The sequence below is a fragment of the Cervus elaphus genome, chromosome 33 (assembly GCF_910594005.1).
Source record: "Cervus elaphus chromosome 33, mCerEla1.1, whole genome shotgun sequence".
Lineage (NCBI taxonomy): Eukaryota > Metazoa > Chordata > Mammalia > Artiodactyla > Cervidae > Cervus > Cervus elaphus.
Window position 1 is genome coordinate 20,508,013 of NC_057847.1, and position 20,559 is coordinate 20,528,571.

The 20,559-nt window shown below is 34.7% G+C and overlaps 1 protein-coding gene across 2 annotated transcripts in view; it reads left to right on the forward strand.

The window, feature by feature from the left end:
- CWC22 (CWC22 spliceosome associated protein homolog) overlaps positions 1 to 20,559 on the forward strand; it is a 63,138-nt gene that overhangs the window by 20,076 nt on the left and 22,503 nt on the right. For both annotated transcript variants that reach the window (XM_043894385.1, XM_043894386.1), the window contains exons 3-11: positions 2,050 to 2,117; positions 3,461 to 3,571; positions 6,076 to 6,315; positions 13,113 to 13,241; positions 14,728 to 14,896; positions 15,236 to 15,289; positions 17,379 to 17,514; positions 17,605 to 17,811; positions 17,900 to 17,962. In XM_043894385.1, coding sequence (XP_043750320.1) covers positions 2,050 to 2,117; positions 3,461 to 3,571; positions 6,076 to 6,315; positions 13,113 to 13,241; positions 14,728 to 14,896; positions 15,236 to 15,289; positions 17,379 to 17,514; positions 17,605 to 17,811; positions 17,900 to 17,962 — 1,177 coding nt within the window. The remainder of the gene's footprint in view (positions 1 to 2,049; positions 2,118 to 3,460; positions 3,572 to 6,075; positions 6,316 to 13,112; positions 13,242 to 14,727; positions 14,897 to 15,235; positions 15,290 to 17,378; positions 17,515 to 17,604; positions 17,812 to 17,899; positions 17,963 to 20,559) is intronic.

Genomic DNA, 20,559 nt, shown 5'->3' on the forward strand with positions numbered 1-20,559 from the left:
CTCTCCCTGCTCCTTCCCCTTCTCCTCATTCTCTATCTGTCTCACATATAATCTGATGTTTTTAGCTGTGAAAATCTTTATAATCATCCCTCCTCTAAGATCCTAATCTCCTTGGAGGTTTTTCCTATCTTTTGTATCCCCCGGAGTGTCTAGGCTGGAGGAAGGGATGTGTCTTATAAAAAATAAGTAAATGCTGTGTTTGACGTTACCATGAACTGCATGAATCTTGTGCTCCATATTTGGTTTAGGATCTTGATGTCAAGTTTTATGGAAGCCTAGGTCATATATATTGAACAATTCTACTTAATTATGCTGCCCAGTGAAAGAATTTTTTAAAGTTATACATATTAGAAACCGGATTTTAAGATGTTTGCACTCAGTATAAAATATAGCCAGACTGACTACCTTAAATTATAAATTTTGATCACATGTTTATTCACCAGCACACATTAGTCTAATTAGTGTATATTATTCAAAAAATTCAGTACTTAAGGAGATTGTATTAGCAATTAATTTACTTGTGATAATGGACTCAAACTGCTGCTAATTAGTCATAACACAAGAGCAAGGCTGCCCTGGTGACTCAGATGGTCAGGAATCCACCTGCAATGCAGGAGACCCAGGTTCAGTCTCTGGGTCAGGAAGATCCGCTGGAGAAGAGAATGGCAACCAGTATTCTTGACTGGACAGAGAAGCTTGGCTGCAGTCAGTGGGGTCAAAAAGAGCTGGACATGGCTGAGCCTCTGACAGCAGTAACATAAGAGGATGTGGGAGCGTGTTTACGTTTCCTTGCAGTATGATTTTCAATTTTTGAATGTATTTTTTTTCTCATTAAGGAGGCAAGCATGTCAGTATGTGGAACAAATTACTCATTATTTGAGTTATTTTCTTCTTAGATTTCAAGATTAAGATTCTTTGAAAACATACTGTATTTCTTTTCAGTTAATTAAAAAATCATTTAATTCTTAAAAATAAGCTTGTCAATATGAACATTTTTATAGGTGGTTTAAAAATTTACCTGTTTATAAATATTTTTGCATCTTAAATGTATTTGGATTTTTAAATTAGGATATGTTCTTAAACTGGATGATTCATCTCTCTCTCTCTCACTGTGACATGTAGCTTCAGTCTCATATTACATTGAGGTTCCTTTTTTGTATGTTATTTTTCAAAGGATTTGGCTTAGGAGCTATATTTTACAAGTCATATTTTTTAAATCTTTACAGCCTACCATAGTGTCATACATGCCATATCAGACACTTAAATAATGTTTGCTGAAAACAAAAATGAATTTTCATAAATGTTAGTCAGTTTCCTCTGTTTTGTCCAAATTTGGTAACCTGGACTAATGTTGTGGTTTTCTTAAGCCAAAGGAGATAAGAACATAAGTGCAATGTTATAAAAGACTTGGGCATAACCACAAAAGTGAGTTCTTGAAAGAAAACCTCTGGCCTTTGGTCATGGTTTTCACCAGGAAAGGCCTTTATAAAAATGGTGTTCTATAAATTTAAATCTTATTGAAAGTGAAAGTATTAGTAGCTCAGTGGTGTCTGACTCTTTGCGACCTGTGGACTGTAGCCTGCCAGGCTGCTCTGTCCATGAAATTCTCCAGACAAGAATATTGGAGTGGGTAGCCATTCCCTTCTTTAGGGGATTTTCCCAACCCAGGGATTGAACCTGGGTCTCCCGCGTTGCAGACAGCTTCTTTACTATCTGAATTTCATTACATAGGAGTAAAATATTAACTAAGTGGCATCGAAAATTTGAGAATTATTTTCTTCTGTTATACCTTGAGTTTTTTGTTGTTGTTGTTGTTTAAAGACAGTATTTGATCTATAGTAAACTGATAACTGCAACAGACATTTTCCTGGGAGGCCTGAAAATTTATTTAGGTAGTATAAATTATTTTTATGTTTAAAAGCATATTTTGAAATAATTTTTAAGGCACTTCCAGTTTTCCAAGATACATATGTCACATATGTCATTGTCTGTATGTTTTTTTAACAGAATTTTAAAATTTCCCTTCCCTCTCTTTTTTTCCATTGAAAGCATTCTTCTGGTCATGACAGAAGGGAAAATTATAATTCATATCAAAGGACCTCCTCTCCAGAAGACAGGTAAACAATTTTATGTGTTCTAAATACCTAATGACGAGTTTAAGAAATTATTTAGGTCTTAGATTTCTAATTTTAAATTTACTAACTTTTTTTGATGGTTTTACAGGCAATATTACTTGATTGGGGTTGAGAACAGATCATCCTTGAATGACTATTCTAGGAATTTCTAGTAAATAATTCTAGATTTTTATGAAATTTTTTAGGTGAAGGAGAATAATTTTATATGTCAAATACTGCATAGAAGTTTATAAAATGGAAAATTTAGTTGAAATCACATTATTTTGAAGTGCTTTTACTGTTAATACTAATCCTTTATATTTACATGGCTCTCTTTAGTTTTCAAAATGTTTTTATATGTATCTTACCATAATTGTGTTAAGTTCAAATGCCCAGAAATGTTACCATTAATGTTTATCATGCCTTCATAGTATGACTTCAGTTATTTCACTTAGTAAGCTACAACCTTGAAAAATAATTTATGAAAGGAGAAGCATCCTCTAAATTTTCTTTCAGTTGTCTGATCTCTTATTCTCTGTGTATTTTGTTCATATTCCATTCTGCTGTCTCAAAAAACCTTTCTTTATACGCAACAAGTTAATTACTGTGTTCTGCATCTACTTATTGTCTTTTACAGATCACCTCCTCCCTGTATATATTTTTTAGAAAATCTCTCTGTAGACATACACACACATATGTATGTATGCAAATAAATTGTAGATATGCATATGAAACATAGATTATGTTACTGTGTATATTTATCATGTGTGTATGTATTAACTTCTCTTAAGGTTCTCTGATTTTATTGACTTTTGAGATTCAAAAGGCAGATCTTATACTAACTATCCCTGTTTGCTTATCATTCAATCCATTTTCCCATATCTAATAATATGATTTTAAGAATAGGAGCTGATAAAAATAGCCTTTTGGAGTAGAATAACTGGATTTTATGGAGGCCAACCAATGATACTAGTGGTTGACAACCAGTGGCAGACAACCAATGACACTATTCAGTACTTTGATAAAATGAGCCAGCTAGACAGCAGGAGGATAGCTTTGTCCCTGCTAAACTGTATATGATATGCAAATAAGTATCTTCTACTAAGGACAGGATGTCAAGCTTGGTTAAGTGAATTCTAGGAGTTGTTTTGTTGCATACCAGTGGAAAGCTTTTATAATCATGATTAAATGAATAGATGTCAACAAAATAATCTGTTTGTTAAGATTCACTTGATAGGACTTTGTACAGTCATAGAATTACATCACCATTACCACTGTATGACTTTTCTAAGTATAACATCATTGTTTTCAACTTGTAACTTTGGTTTTCTTATTTTATGTGTCAGATACATAGAACAAGAAAGATCTCCTCGGGATAGAGGTTACTTTGATTCCAGCAGGTCAGACTATGAGCGTTCAAGGAGAGAACGTTCTTATGATAGTAGCATGGAGTCACGGTTAGTATTGGACATTTTAACTATAGAAACATACTTGTTTAAATTTTCTTTATGCATAATAATAATGACAGCTAGCAGTAAGTGGATGTTTTTAGGTGCCAGGCTTTCTAATAAGGACTTAATTTAACTTCTTATTGCAATAAATACATGACTTTTATAGATGAAGAAAATGAAGCTTAGAGAAGTTAAGTCATTTGTTCATGTTTTAAAGGTGTGCCAGTGACAAGTCCTCATCTGTCTGACTCTAGGTCTCAAGTTTTTATTCATTACACTGTGCTGTATGAGGAATTGGCTTATATGAGTTTCTGAGATTGTTTACTGAATGAAAGTCATTTATGATATTGAGTGATCTTAATTTACATAATGGCAGAGGGACATTGAGAGTGAAGTTACCATTTTCTAAGTATAAATTATTCTTACTTGAGTCTTAGAGAACTTGACTGCCCACTTTATTAGTCATTTGGTTTCCAAAACTTGCCTACCATGTTCTGTTGTTCACATAGTTCTATATCCCTTTTGATGTCTCTCTCATATCATCTATTCCATGACTACCCAGACTATACCACACTAGAATGTTAATCAGATTTCTCCATAGTTTGGAACCAAGCACATTATTTGATATCTGCAGCCACAATTTCCTTTTCACTGCTTTCTTTCTAATATGTAACCTGTCCTTATAAATGTCAAATTAAATTAACCTCCAAAAGACAGGTTTATCTGCCGTCACCCTAATGACACTTTAATAAGAGCAACTGTTACCGCCGTAATTGGTGAGGTAGGCATTCTCAGACCTTCTCAAATGCCGTCAAAACTCTTACATACTAGATACTATATCTCACAGTTTACATGTAAGGAAGTGGCTTAGAACTGATTGTTACCTCTGGTTGCTGTTACCTGTCTAGTAGATAATGAAACTGAGATTTGAGCTCAATTCTGACTCCAGAGCCCATGTTTATATCCGTACCCCTGACTGTATTACTTCACTATAATTCTTTGTCTAGTCCAGTGTATGTATACAAAGTTTGGTTTGATCCACACACACTGTAAAGTAAGCACATTGTTTACTATGTAGACTATAAAGGCTAGCAATGCAAAGACACCTGAAGAGAAATATTTCTGTTTAGACTCAGAAAACTATTACTTCTGCACTCTGAAGGAGAAACACTGTAATTGTATAAGGACACAATTTTACCAGCCAACAAGCAGTCTCACCTGGTGTTTCTCAGAAGAATCATAACCAGTGTCAGTAAATCCCTTCTGTAGCTGTTCTCTATAGAGAATAGATATAAAATGAGTTGCTTTTTCCTGTAAATGTAAAATGTTCGACTCAATTACAAAGCAGTGGCTAGATTTCAGAGCACCTGCCTTTGACTAATTGGGGTTTCTGTTTGGAACCACTTTGCCTGCTACCACTGTTCACGTTGTGTTGGTAGGTACAGACTGTGTCTTCATGGGGCAGCCACTCAGGTCTCTGTGCTTCAGCTGGAGAACAGTTTCTCCACCGCTGCCTGGGTAGGTGACTAGAAACACACTTTTCCATGTATTAAGACGTATTATTTCAAATACACCTTCTAGATTTAGGTAAAATCTATTAAGTGCTTTCCTGGCAGTACAGTGATAGTTATTCATATAACTCATGGTTGCACAAAGCATGAGCAGAATAATCTGAGTTTCTAGGCAGATGTATGTAGAAAACAGCCAAGTGGACAAACGCTCAATGGGGAAAGAGAGCAAAAAGCAAAGATTCATTCTTTCTTGCTATTTCTTGATAGTTTGAAAACATTAAATAATCATTTTACAAAGGATAGTTACCTGCATTAGTAGGGAAGAGTTTTTGTGGCTAGAAAATGGTTTGTTTTTTCACATTGTCTAAAATAATCAGAAGCTTCTGATATTTTGAGATTTATAATAAATTGCCAGTTCTATCAGGAAACAATTTCAAATTACAGTTTATGATAATAGTCTCACTGCTAAATTGGTATTATTGGAGGTTAATTCTGGTTTCTCCTTAATACAACTTATCACGTACATCACAGGCCAATTTATCTTTAGAAAACACTATTTTCATGTTACTATCCCACTTAGAAATTATTAATGATTTCTAATCACTTGCAGGATAAAAAACTTAGTCTGCTGCTTGTCTTTTACGACTTCATAGTCTGACTTGAACTCATCTTTCCAATTGCTGTTGTACATTATTCGTTATTGTTTTGACTTATTCTGGCCTAAATAACCTTGCTCAGTTTTTTAGTACTTGTTCTGTCTTCTACTAGTTGCAGAATGCCATCCTCCCTTCGCCCTGTCCCCTCACCACCTTGCCGCCAGTGTAAATCCTCTCAACCCTTGATGACCTAGTTTAAGTTACATTTTCTCTGTGAGGCACTACCAAACCCCTTTTCCTTATCTGAATCTGTGGCCCCCAAATGGTCTCACTCATTTGGTATGTAGTTCATTTAATAATGTATTTTGTATCATCTTTTCTCCATCAAAAAAATGTATTACAGTGGTAGAGACCGAGAGAAACGCAGAGAAAGAGATGTGGATCGGAAAAGGTCCCGAAAATCACCATCTCCTGGGAGAAGAAGTCCAGAACCATCGGTAACCCAGAGTTCCTCTGCTCAGGATGAACCTACTGCAAAGAAGAAGAAAGAGGAGCTGGATCCTCTTCTTACTCGCACTGGTGGAGCATATATTCCTCCTGCAAAACTCAGAATGATGCAGGAACAGATTACAGATAAAAACAGGCAAGTCAACATCACTAAGTGTATAAAGGCAATGACACTCTCACTGAAAAAAGTCATCTATGTTCTAATTAACCTTGACTGTTGAGATTTTACATGCAGAGTCCATAATGATAGAGATCTCAGATTATACTTCTTTCCTTCCTGCCTTCAGAAGCTCCATTGGAGCTCTGCTTAATATTTTCCCTGACATTAGCTCTTAACCTCTTTACTTTTTATATGAATGAGTGGAAAAGTCTGAGAAAAGGTCACTTATCTTTTTTTTTCTTTTACTGTTTTCAAACCATTCCTTTTGCAGTTGTATGGCTATTCAGTTCAGTTCAGTTCAGTCGTTCAGTAGTGTCTGACTCTTTGCGACCCCATGAATCGCAGCACGCCAGGCCTCCCTGTCCATCACGAACTCCCGGAGTTTACTCAAACTCATGCCCATCGAGTTGGTGATGCCATCCAGCCATCTCATCCTCTGTCGTCCCCTTCTCCTCCTGCCCCCAATCCCTCCCAGCATCAGTGTCTTTTCCAATGAGTCAGCTCTTCGCATGAGGTGGCCAAAGTATTGGAGTTTCAGCTTCAGCATCAGTCCTTCCAATGAATACCCAGGACTTATCTCCTTTAGGATGGACTGGTTGGATCTCCTTGGAGTCCCAGGGACTCTCAAGAGTCTTCTCCAACACCACAGTTCAAAAGCATCAATTTTTTGGCGCTCAGCTTTCTTCACAGTCCAACTCTCACATCCATACATGACCACTGGAAAAACCATAGCCTTGACCAGACGGGCCTTTGTTGGCAAAGTAATGTCTCTGCTTTTTAATATGCTATTTAGGTTGGTCATAACTTTCCTTCCAAGGAGTAAGCGTCTTTTAATTTCATGGCTGCTGGCACCATCTGCAGTGATTTTGGAGCCCCAAAAAATAAAGTCTGACACTGTTTCCACTGTCTCCCCATCTGTTTCCCATGAGGTGATGGGACCAGATGCCATGATCTTAGTTTCCTGAATGTTAAGCTTTAAGCCAACTTTTTCACTCTCCTCTTTCACTTTCATCAAGAGGCTCTTTAGTTCCTCTTCATTTTCTGCCATAAGGGTGGTGTCATCTGCATATCTGAGGTTATTCATGTTTCTCCCGGCAATCTTGATTCCAGCTTGTGCTTCTTCCAGACCAGCGTTTCTCATGATGTACTCTGCATATATGTTAAATAAGCAGGGTGACAGTATGCAGCCTTGACATACTCCTTTTCCTATTTGGAACCAGTCTGTTGTGCCATATCCAGTTCTAACTGTTGCTCCCTGACCTGCATACAGGTTTCTCAGGAGGCAGGTCAGGTGGTCTGGTATTCCCATCTCCTTCAGAATTTTCCACAGTTTATTGTGATCCACACAGTCGAAGGCTTTGGCGTAGTCAATAAAGCAGAAATAGATGTTTTTCTGGAACTCTCTTGCTTTTTCGATGATCCAACAGATGTTGGCAATTTGATCTCCGGTTCCTCTGCCTTTTCTAAAACCAGCTTGAACATCTGAAAGTTCACGGTTCACGTATTGCTGAAGCCTGGCTTGGAGAATTTTGAGCATTACTTTACTAGCGTGTGAGATGAGTGCAATTGTGTGGTAGTTTGAGCATTCTTTGGCATTGACTTTCTTAGGGATTGGAATGAAAATGGACCTTTTCCAGTCCTGTGGCCACTGCTGAGTTTTCCAAATTTGCTGGCATATGGAGTGCAGCACGTTCACAGCATCATCTTTTAGGATTTGAAATAGCTCAACTAGAATTCCATCACCTCCAATAGCTTTGTTTGTAGTGATGCTTTCTAAGGCCCACTTGACTTCACATTCCAGGATGTCTGGCTCTAGGTGAGTGATCACACCATCGTGATTATCTGGGTCATGAAGATCTTTTTTGTACAGTTCTTCTGTGTCTTCTTGCCACCTCTTCTTAATATCTTCTGCTTCTGTTAGGTCCATACCATTTCTGTCCTTTATCGAGCCCATCTTTGCATGAAATGTTCCGTTGGTATCTCTAATTTTCTTGAAGAAATCTCTAGTCTTTCCCATTCTGTTGTTTTCCTCTATTTCTTTGCATTGATCGCTGAGGAAGGCTTTCTTATCTCTCCTTGCTGTTCTTTGGAACTCTGCATTCAGATGGGAATATCTTTCCTTTTCTCCTTTGCTTTTAGCTTCTCTTCATTTTACAGCTATTTGTAAGGCCTCCTCAGACAACCATTTTGCGTTTTTGCATTTCTTTTCCATGGGAATGGTCTTGATCCCTGTCTCCTGTACATTGTCACGAACCTCTGTCCATAGTTCATCAGGCACTCTGTCTATCAGATCTAGTCCCTTAAATCTGTTTCTCACTTCCACTGTATAGTCATAAGGGATTTGATTTAGGTCATACCTGAATGGTCTAGTGATTATCCCTACCTTCTTCAGTTTAAGTCTGAATTTGGCAATAAGGAGTTCATGATCTGAGCCACAGTCAGCTCCCGGTCTTGTTTTTGCTGACTGTATAGAGCTTCTCCATCTTTGGCTGCAAAGAGTATGCGTATTAGTGGTGTCCATTTTTCATTGATAATCAAGAGTACTATTGATATTTTAGAACTAAAATGGATCTTTCTAGTTATACCAAACCAGGAGTCAGCAGACTTTTTCTATAAAAGCACAGATAGTACATATTTTGGGCTCTTTGCATTATCCTGTCTGTTGTAGCTACTCCCCTTCACCGTTACAGGGCTTCCCAGGTGGCAGAGTGGTAAAGAATCCACCTGCCAATGCAGGAGATGTAAGAGATGTGGGTTCAGTCCCTGGGTCGGGAAGATTTCCTGGAGGAGGAAAAGACAACCCACTCTAGTATTCTTGTCTGGGAGATGCTAAGGACAGAAGAGCCTGGCGGGCTACAGTTCATGGGATATCAAAGAGCTGGACATACCTTGAGGATGCATGCTTCACTATTATGTTGAATATAACCGTAGGTAAAACCTGTACACAAATGAGAATGGCTGTGTTCCAGTGAAGCTTTATTTGCTAAAAACAGGCTATAGGCTAAATTTGGCTAAATTTGGTGTAGTTTGTCAACCGTTGTACTAACCTGTGAAGCAGTTGACAGTTTTCTTTTTTCCCTACTTTTTTTAGACCATAACATCTAACAGTTTTTTGCCACACTGAGGCAAATAATCAAAATTCATATATGACCATTCTCTCTTTAAATACCTTTCCTTCCCTTTTCAAAATAATTGAAATGATGAGAAACTATGTAGGAAAGTGCAGCTGTTTTCAAGGCCTTTTTCTCTAGTGAAATGAGATAATAACTGGGAAAACTCTAGCCCAAGATTGACATGATCACTCAGTTGCCAGGTAGTGAAGAAAAAGATTGGGATAGAAGGTAGGTATGCTTATAAGAAAAACAGATTCCGGGTGAGTCAAGAAAGTCTACTATATCTTGCTTGTGTATTTTCGTGGCAACTTGAGAGTACTTGAGAACCTTGTATAAATGAAATATATAAATTTGTTGTAAGAATTAGCTTGAGGTAGAAATGTCATTTTTATAAAATAAGTTAAAATATTTGAAATAAAGTGTAACAATTTTATGAGCTAGAAGGGGACATTTAAATGACATTCAAACAATAAGTTTTTCTTTATGTTTCATAGACCAGCACTTGGTAGTGATGCCTGCAGTGTTACGTAGAGAAGGGATTTGGAAGGTGCTTCTGTGGTTTTTGGGAGCTTCATGGTCATGCAGGCATGCTGCTCTTATAGGAGACAGTAGTGGAAGTGTGAGTGAAAAATATTTACCGTCTCTGACCCCATTCAAAGCAATCCTAACTGTAAAAGATTGAAAGCATTGTCATAATCTCCAAGTCTTCTTTATAATGTGGGCAGAATCCATAATATATGCACTTTTAAGCAGATTCTTAGATAATTTTATATACAGTTGAACTCTGCCTATAGGCTGTAAAGAAGACAGAAGTAGAAGTGTAGTCTTTCCTCAGTAGATACTAAGTCAGGTTAATTCTAGGTTTCCTAATTAAGAAGTACAGTTGTACGTGATTATTGTCTGTTGACCAAAGTTTAATGGAAGAGTTTGTGATTATGTATCAGCAGTATCTTATTGATCAGGCTAGTTGTTAATCCATAAACCTTACTACTCTATATTGTAGCATACCAAAGGGTTGGGTTGAGGGCAGGAGGAGTTTTCCACCTCAGATGCAGGCAGGAAGGGAATGTGCAATCTATAGAGAATTTAGAAACAGTAATGAAATTAACTGCAGCCTGCTGTTTATCTTCAGTGTTTGCTGAGGACAGTGTAGTGATAAAACGCGGTTTCTCACCCGTGTAGACAGCTCTTACACCACCTCCTTGACGTACCTGGCATAGCACTCTAAAACAGGAGCTTTTTTTTAATTTCACTGAAGTATTTTGTGGCTCCCTTGCAGCTCAGTTGGTAAAGAGTCTGCCTGCAATACAGGAGATCCAGGTTTGTTCGCTGGGTCAAGAAGATCCCCTGGAAAAGAAAATGGCAACCCACTCCAGTATTCTTGCCTGGGGAGTCCCATGGACAGAGGAGCCTGGCGGGCTACAGTCCATGGGGTCACAAGAGTCAGACACAACTTAGCGACTAAACCACCACCACCATAGTTAATTTATAATGTTGTGTTAGTTTCAGGTATATAGCAAAGTGACCCAGTTGCATGTTCTTTTTCAGATTCTTTTCTTTTATGTATTACAAGATATTGGATATCTTGTACCTGTGCTACAAAGTAAATTCTTGTTGCTTCCTTTTTGTGTATCAGTTAATCCCATAATCCTAATTTATCCCTCCCTTGCCTTCCACTTGGTAACCATAGATTTGTTTTCTGTATCTATGAATCTGTTTCTCTTTTGTAAATAAGTTTATTTGCATTATTTTTTTACATTTCACATGTAAGCGATAGAATATTTGTCTTTCTCTGACTTACTTCACTTAGTATAATAATCTCTTGGTTCGTGCATGTTGCTGCAAATGGTAATATTTCATTCTTTTTTATGGATGAGTAATATTCCGTGGTGTAGACATACTACATCTTTTTTATATGTTCATCTGTTGATGGATACTTAGGTTGCTTCCATGTCTTAACTATTGTATTAATAAATAGTGCCACTGTGAACATTGGGGTTCACATATCTTTTCAAATTAGAATTTTTGTCTTTTCTGAATGTGTGTCTAGAAGTAGGCTTGCTCGATTGTATGGTAATTCTACTTTTAGTTTTTTAAGGAACCTCCATACTGTTCTCTGTAGTGGCTGCTCCAGTTTACATTCCCATCAACAGTGTAGGAGGGTTCAAAACAGGGAATCTTAACCTGTAGACTTTCAAGAGGTCCATGGATAAAATTCAGGCAGTCCATGAATGTGAATTGGAAAAAATTGCAACTTTTTCAATTGATGTAGTTTAATATTTCTATCAGGAATGTAGGCAGCAGACCATAGTATTAACAGATTATTTGTTACAAATACCTCAAAATACCTTTTATGCTACTTGTGAATTAAAGAAGCTACTATGCCTACTACTACTTTTTGATATATAATGTGTTAAGAAGCACATAATAGGATACTATATCAAACTTTTGTTCTTTTCATGCTTTGAAAGCTCTATTTCAATATGATTGGTATCCTTTGTTATCCTATATATTTACACACATTATTCTAAGAAGTTCATCACCTTTACCAGACTGCCAGAGAAAAATAAGGAAAAGTTGGGACTTTTTGCACCTGAAATCATATTCCACAGAGAAATAATGATAAAACCCATAGAATGTGAGCTTTAAAAGACCTTAGATATTACCTAGTTCAACCTAAAGAAACCCATTTAGACTAAATAATATACCTGTGCCCTAAGTTAAAAAAAAACAAAACAGTGTAGCCGTCTAGCATTCAGCTAATAAGCCTGTGGGACTACTGCTTAAATATAGAGATGTTCTTTAATATAGTTAGTACAGTCTTTCAGTCCCATGATTTTGTATGACTTTCTCTTTTTCTATAATTAATACTATTTCTTTATGGTTTAAAACTTAATTTTTTTCTTCTGTCATGCTTTTATGAGAAGGAACGTAATACCAGATTTCCTTTTCACAGCTTATGTTTAGGTATTATATATTGTAATTTAAATTAAAAATAGTTGCTTTTACTTTAAAACATTTCCTTTAACGGCAAGTTTAGTAAATTAAGTGTTATAAAATAAGCATGTACTGAATCTAACTAATACATGTTATAAATTGCAATATACATGGACCAGAGAAGGAAATGGCAACCCACTCCAGTACTCTTGGAAAATTCCATGGATGGAGGAGCCTGGCAGGCTACAGTCCATGGGGTTGCAAAGAGTCGGACACAACTGAGTGACTTCACTTTCTTTCTTTCTATAGTTCCTTTTGGAGAAGGAAATGGCAACCCACTCCAGTGTTCTTGCCTGGAGAATCCCATGGACAGAGGGGCCTGATGGGCTACAGTCTGTGGGGTTACAAAGAGTCAGACACGACTAAGCAACTAACACACACGTACATGGACATAAGAACGATGTTATCCTTACATATCCTTGTATCATTTTATTATGTCATTAAAAGAAATTTGTATATTAGTATCACATGTATGGAGAATCAGATATGGTTTAGGTATAATCTATATATCCACATGGTCATATATTTTATTGTTCCTTTGGGTAATTTTGTGAAAATTATTTCGAAAATAAAGGAACACTAAGTATTTTTTGTGTTCTTATAACCTCTTGTTATTGTAATTGTTGACTGAGTTTTCATCTTTATTAAAATAATTCTTTTTAGCTTAGCATACCAGAGGATGAGCTGGGAAGCCCTGAAGAAATCTATCAATGGCCTGATCAACAAAGTCAACATTTCCAATATCGGTATTATTATTCAAGAACTTCTTCAAGAAAATATAGTTAGAGGAAGGTAAGCATTGGCTATTTTATTTGTAGTATTTCATAGCACTTTTTCAATGGAAAATAATATCTGCATGAAGAATAATCATTTATTTCATTTCAAAGAAAATTTCAAGGAGTATTTAAAATGCAGTTGTTATAAATATGTAAGCTACTAACAAATAACTGTTAGAGCTTGTATGGAGTTTTTACTGTCTGAGAAGCTTTGATGTCACATAATGATTTTGGCACAGTTATTTATTGACTGAATACTTCCAATAATTTAAGCTCATGAAGAAAAATAAATGATTTCTTTATGTATACACAAAGTGATTCTCACACCAGTTTAATTTCTAATGAAAGCAAAGTGGGAATGTGAAAGAAATGAGAAAGATAAGTAGTAAATTTTAGAAAAGCAGAAGGGAATAGCAACCATTTTCTGTGTGGTTTTTAAGTACTTGTGATGTTTTAACTCATCAGGAAATAGAACTATTCTGTATTCTATTTATTTTAAAATCTGAGGACTATTTTCCCATATGACCTTGGTCATCAGCACAGAACTTTGGGGATATATATATAAAGTAAAGTGGGGGTTAGTAAGGTGACTGGGCGGCCACCACAGGAAAGCACTCTCATTTTATTCAGAAAGAAGCAGACTCAGAAGTTAAAAGGGTAATTTAAGATGTTACAGTTTATAAGCTGAGTTCTCTTTTTTCATTTTCTACTCTAGTGATTCAGATGTCATACCTAGACCTGATAACTATGAAGACATAGTTTTCTGCCTTTTGACAACTGAATAATATTTTGTTATTAAATTGCTAAAAATAACTCTTAGGTTAGCCCATTTGTATCTCTCTTCTTATCAAATATGTACATTGATAGAAACATGTCCATTTCAAAATGAGTTAGAAGATAGGACCTTTTATATTCCTGTCATTGTTTTAGCATTATTTTTGCAGTGCTTACATTATGTCTTTATCTGTCTTAGGAATATTGTTTTCACTTTTATTTTCATGAACAGTAGACTTAAGCCTGTCTTTTAGATGGAAGCCACCCAGATTTTTCTTTAATTGCAGAATTAATTTATATGAATGATGGGCTCATAGTGGAAATTTTACTTAAAGTCAAAGTTCAATACTTTTGAAGTAGGTCTTTTCTCCCTTTTCTTTTGATAATGTTAAGTGAATTAATATAAGAAGTTAAGAACTTAAATTCATGATTAGATGTAATGAACAGCAACTGGAAAAGATTTCTATTTAGAGAGAAAAATTTTTGAAAAAAATTATATTAAATCTATTTTATATAAGTACAGATTGACATTTTATTTCCTCAAAATCAGTTTTAATTTATTAGTAAGACAATTTCTTCCTCTAGATAAGGGTAGTGAAAATTTAGTCCTGATTTAGCTTTTATGATGATTTACAGAGAAGTAATATAGCTGGATTTTAGTTGAATTTTTTTCCTTCTGATGAAATCAGTGAGTATTGTTGATGCTTTTTCTTTTCCCATTTAACCAGAGGCCTGCTATCCAGATCTGTTTTGCAAGCACAGAGTGCTTCTCCAATCTTCACCCATGTTTATGCAGCATTAGTGGCAATTATCAACTCAAAATTTCCACAAATTGGAGAGTTAATCCTCAAAAGATTAATTCTTAATTTTCGAAAAGGCTATCGGAGAAATGATAAGGTATATGTAATGGACTTGTAAGTAGACTGCTACAGATAACATACTAATAAACCTTATCAACTCAACCTTAGTTAAGTGATGTTGATTTCTATTGATCCAGAAATGGCGTGTTTTCACATATACTAATTTTTATTTTATAACACATTAAAATTACCTTGCATGTTACATATTTTAAGTAGAGTGTATAAGTAAACTGTAGACTCTATAGATAAATGAAAATTATAGATTTATAATTTATAATTATAATTTATAATTTATAATTATTTATAATTAAATTTATATTTATAAATTTATAATTAAAGTTTATAGATTAACTTTGTCTCTAATTTCCCTTTTCAGCCACTTTGTCTGACAGCTTCAAAATTTGTGGCACATCTTATTAATCAAAATGTGGTAAGTAATTATTTTCACAATTTTGTGCCATTCAGTGGCATTAGACCACAGGCTTGATGTCACTTCAGTGACATCTTTGTTTTGACTTACAGTCCTTCAGAAAAGTATCCTGAATGATATTTTAATTTTAGAACTATAATAATCAAACTCTTAATACTCTACATGGTTACTTAACTGAATATTTTTCCTTCAAAGACTATAATGTGTTTTTATTTAAAAAGTTACTATTTCTTCTCTTTTCCCTGTACCCAGTGTTCAAGAAAACCTAACAGCTGATATTCTTTAAAAAATGCTATTCCCCACAACTGCATATATATGTGTATATTCATACGTATAACTACATGGTATATGTATATACTCATATATTCTTAGAATCATTTTATAAAATATTGTGTACTAAATAATTTTAATCTGTTTTAAATGCAAAAATTTATCATTTTATTATTTAGTTTTTGTGTTTATTTTTTTATTTATCCACTGTTTGAGAGTTTTGATTTATGTTATATTATGCGTCAGTCGCTCACTCCTGTCCAACTCTTTGCGATCCCATGGACTGTAGCCCGCCAGGCTCCTCTGTCCCTGGAATTCTCCAGTCAAAAATATTGGAGTGGGTTGCCGTTCCCTTCTCCAGGGGGAAGTGAAAGTGAAAGTTGCTCAGTCGTGTCTGACTCTTTGCGATCCAGTATTTGCAAGAATATTGGAGTGGGTTGCCTTTCCCTTCTCCAGGGGATCTTCGCAACCCAGGGATTGAACCCAGGTCTCCCGCGTTGCAGGAGGATTCTTTACCTGCTGAGCCACATTTTAAAAATGAAAACAGTAAAATTGCTCTTGTCCATACTCACAGTTTTCCTTCAGATGTGTATTATTTTTAAAAATTATCTTTAAGAGGAAGAATTTTGAAGTCACACTTAATCTTATTTCTCTAACATTTAATAATATTTTAATTCTTTGCTACATGAAATTCTGGTACTCACTTTAAGAAACCTTTTAGATTTTAACCTAGTCATATTATTAAAATGATAATTTTCTACTTAAGATCACAGAGACTTAATTTTACATGTCTGTAAACCTAATTTCACAGACTACAACAGCACAGATATGTTTCAGTTTTTGAATATATATTACACTTGGAGATACTTTTGACATTGACATAAACCAGTTAAAATGATAAGTATTTTGCATCTTCCAAACTGTAGTACAGGGCAGTATTTTCTTGTCCCTAATGTAAGACTGTTCAACCTTGCCTATCTTCCCAAAATAAAAGCAGTGTTCATTTTTTATATTGTGCTAGATGCGAAGAAGATATTTTCCTAAGTTGTCTCTCCATCTCAAGTAAGAGTCTAGTTTTTAAAAGGCATATGTATGGTCTTTTAAACACGCTTCCTAAGTCCATTTTTTTTTTACAGCAAAGCTTCTCAATATAATTTTATTCCCTCTCTACTTGGCATTGTTTATAAAATTCTAAACTTTGACCATGACCAGTGTAGAGTTTAATTTAAATAAAAATAGAAGTATTCAAAACTGTCATTGTATGCTATAAACTATAGAAAGAAATTTTCTGAGAAAATTAGTATTCATGTAATTTAAGAACTATTTGCTAACAGAATTGCTGAGAGAATGAATTGGGAAATGTATATAGAGTTGTGATCATGGAGAAGGATATTATAAAAAGAATCATGTTACTTTTCTTCATATAGTAGTTATGAAAATATCTCATATTAAAAATTAGTAAATGACTTTTAACTTCTATCTTGAGGTTAATTATGACATTTCCTAAAGATAATATATCTTTCCTATATAGAGAGTATAAGAGGAATATTTCTGCTGGAGATAAATCATCTGGTTGTATCCAGTGTAGTAAATTAAGATTTTTGGAAAAATCATCACGGAATTCTTTGCAGATACATAATGGAAGTAAAAGAAAAATTGTATCCCATATTTAGAGTATTTTTATGTATATTATGAAACTTTGCTCATCATATGTACAATATCATCACTGTAAAAACTAGATTTACTAATTTTTAAAAATTACCATCTGTTGTAGATTTATACATGTGAAAGCATTTTGTGTGTCTTCTTTCTATTCAAGGCTCATGAAGTTTTATGCTTAGAAATGCTCACTTTGCTTCTGGAAAGACCAACAGATGATAGTGTTGAAGTAGCTATTGGTTTTCTTAAGGAATGTGGTCTCAAATTAACACAAGTGTCACCAAGAGGGATCAATGGTAAATATATATCCTTGGTTTGAGATTGAGCTTTTGTTTGAGTATTATTATATGTAGTGCTTATTTTATTTTCTTTGTGTTTAACTTTAGCTATATTTGAACGCCTTCGAAACATTCTCCATGAGTCTGAAATTGACAAAAGGGTTCAGTATATGATTGAAGTGATGTTTGCTGTAAGGAAGGATGGATTCAAGGACCACCCTGTTATCCTAGGAGGACTTGATTTAGTGGAAGAAGATGATCAGTTCACCCACATGCTTCCTCTGGAAGATGACTATAATCCAGAAGATGTTCTTAGTAAGTCAGGGGTGGGCATTGGGAAGTGGCATACAAACAAATGTCAGTATTGAAAGTAACAGCCTAACTTGTGTTATTTATTTTTGAGATGTTTTCAAGATGGATCCTAATTTTATGGAGAATGAAGAGAAGTACAGAGCTATTAAGAAGGGTATGTAAAACTTTAAAAAATAATTTCCTTTTAAAAGAAGAAGTTTATTTAATTGTATGATAGTGATAGAATGGTATAGATCACTCTGACCCCTGCCTATTGAAATCTTTGCTCTATGAAGCCGTTCTCTTTGCACTGTTTGCCCATGCATTATTTTTCTGTCCAGTGCTTATCCACAGTATTGTTGCTGCTGTTTAGTCTCTAAGTCAGGTCAGACTCTTTTGCAACCCTATGGACTATAGCCCACCAGGGAAGTCCTATCCATGGTATTAACTTCATTTTAAATTATTTAACTCATTTTCCTTCTCCTCTTTCTCTCTTTAATTATGCAGCTCTTCAGCTTCATCCCTCTTAAGAAATATTCATGTATTACAATGGTTGTTATTTAACTTCACTTCCACTTAAGAGTTGCTGCTTAAATTGCCACCAATTTAATATTTGATTAAGTGCTACACTGTATTATAAAGTTCTATACTTCATTATTTCTTGAGGGCAGGTTTATGTCTTTCTGATAAAATCAATCACAGTAGCTTAATATACTTAATGGATAAATTGATTATTATATATCATAAGCACTGTTTGTATAGATACTGGTTTGTATTTTATTTCTGCCATTACTAGCTAAGTCACCTAGAGTAAGTTATTTGTTTGATATAACAGTAAATGTTTGTGTAAGGATAAATAAAATACAGTACTTTATATTACCACAGAGCATGTATTTAGACACTGGTACTTTTTTTTTTTTTAATATGTGTGTCATTATTTTTCTTCTAAAGCTAATATTCAGAGCTGCTTACATCATTCTAATATATAATTATTTATATTATTTTACATATTGTAATTCTGTAATAATTTTATAAGTTTATTTCCCTTGAGTTGTGATTTTACCTAACAAATACTTACAGCTCTGAAAGCTCCTCGGAAGAGAGAGCAGAGATGTTGAACTCTGTCATTGCCGCGTTCTGTGCTCTAATCATGCTTAGAAGTAGAATGTTGAAGGGGAAGTAAAAGTGTATGAAGCTTCCCATTTTATACACTATCCTAAAATCTGGTACAACAGGGACTTTTCGCTGCAATAGCCAGATTCCTTTTTCTGTAATAAATGTAGTTTCCAAACATAGAGAAAGCCCTTGAATCTATTTTCTCCTTTTCGAGTGTCTTTCTTTTTCTGTAGTATCCCTGCCATGCAGGCATGCTAAGGTGCTTCAGTTGTGTCCGACTCTGTGCAACCCTGTGGACAGCAGCCCACCAGGCTTTTCTGTCCACAGGATTCTCCAGGCAAGAATACTGGAGTGGGTTGCCATTTCCTTCTCCATAGTCTCCCTAAAAGATACCAGTAATTTTGTGGAATTCTTATTATACCTGGTATAGAGGTTTTGGGTTTTGTTTTTTCCTTTTTTTATACTTGGGAATCCCCATCCATTTCTTTATTAGGTTCTTGGCAGTTGGCCAAGAAAGTAGTACTTTTCTTTACTATAGCATTCCTTAAACTCTGTGGTCTCAAGATTCCTTTATACTCTTAAAAATTATTGAGAATTCCAAAGAGCTTCTGTTTATGTGGGTTGTATCTATTGACATTTACTTACTAGAAATTTAAATGGAGAGTATAAAAAATATTAGGTCATTTCAAAATAACAATAATAAACCTAGTACAAAAGTTATATGTTATTATAAAAATAACTATGAACAAAGAAATTTAAGAAAAAGAATGGTATGTTGTAAATATTTTGTGCAATTTAGTGTCTGGCTTAATGGGAAACATTTGAATTCTCATATTGCTTCTGATTTCAGTCTGTTGCAGTAGGTTGTTTTGATTGAAATATATGAAGGAAATTTAACCTCACCATAGATAGGTAGTTGGAAAGGGAAGAGTATTTTAATAGCCTTTTCAGAATTATAATTGTGTATATTTCTGTTTAACACTATTCCAATTAAATATTTAGTAGCTATTAGTTTCTTAATGATTTAATTGCATTGTGAAACCTGAAATTATATCCATTAATTTTCCTATTTTGTTAACATTAAAATATGTTGGTCTGTCACTTTGAATGGATCTTTTACCCAAGCATGATTTTGTAACATGTTTCATCAGTCATTTGGAAAATACTGATGCACTAAGTTTTTCACATCTTCCAAGTATTAATGTGTTAATGTTATCAAAGTTAAATTGACACATTAACATATTCTGAAGAAATCACATTTATTCATATTACCACCCGTCTTTATCAGAAAACTCTTTAACAATTTGGGAAGCTGTCAAGCTCATAGGAATAGATACGTGTTTTCTAGAATTCTGATTTTCTCTTGAAAACTCATTTGATCATTGTGGCAAATATCTGAAAATAACTGTTGGTTATCTTCCTTGAAATAACAGTATTACTTTATATTTTAGAAAATATCTGGTAAATACCTAATGACTCTAGCTTGTATGCCATTGTTTCAAGTAAAAATGAAAAATATAAGTAATTCATCTTGCACCTCCGTCACACAAGTGTTTTTCCTTGAGATAACCATCACCATTGTGCATTTGTCTTTTAACAGAAGTGCTATCTATAAACTTCGTATTTTCTTACTCAAACTACTATAAATGCCGATAC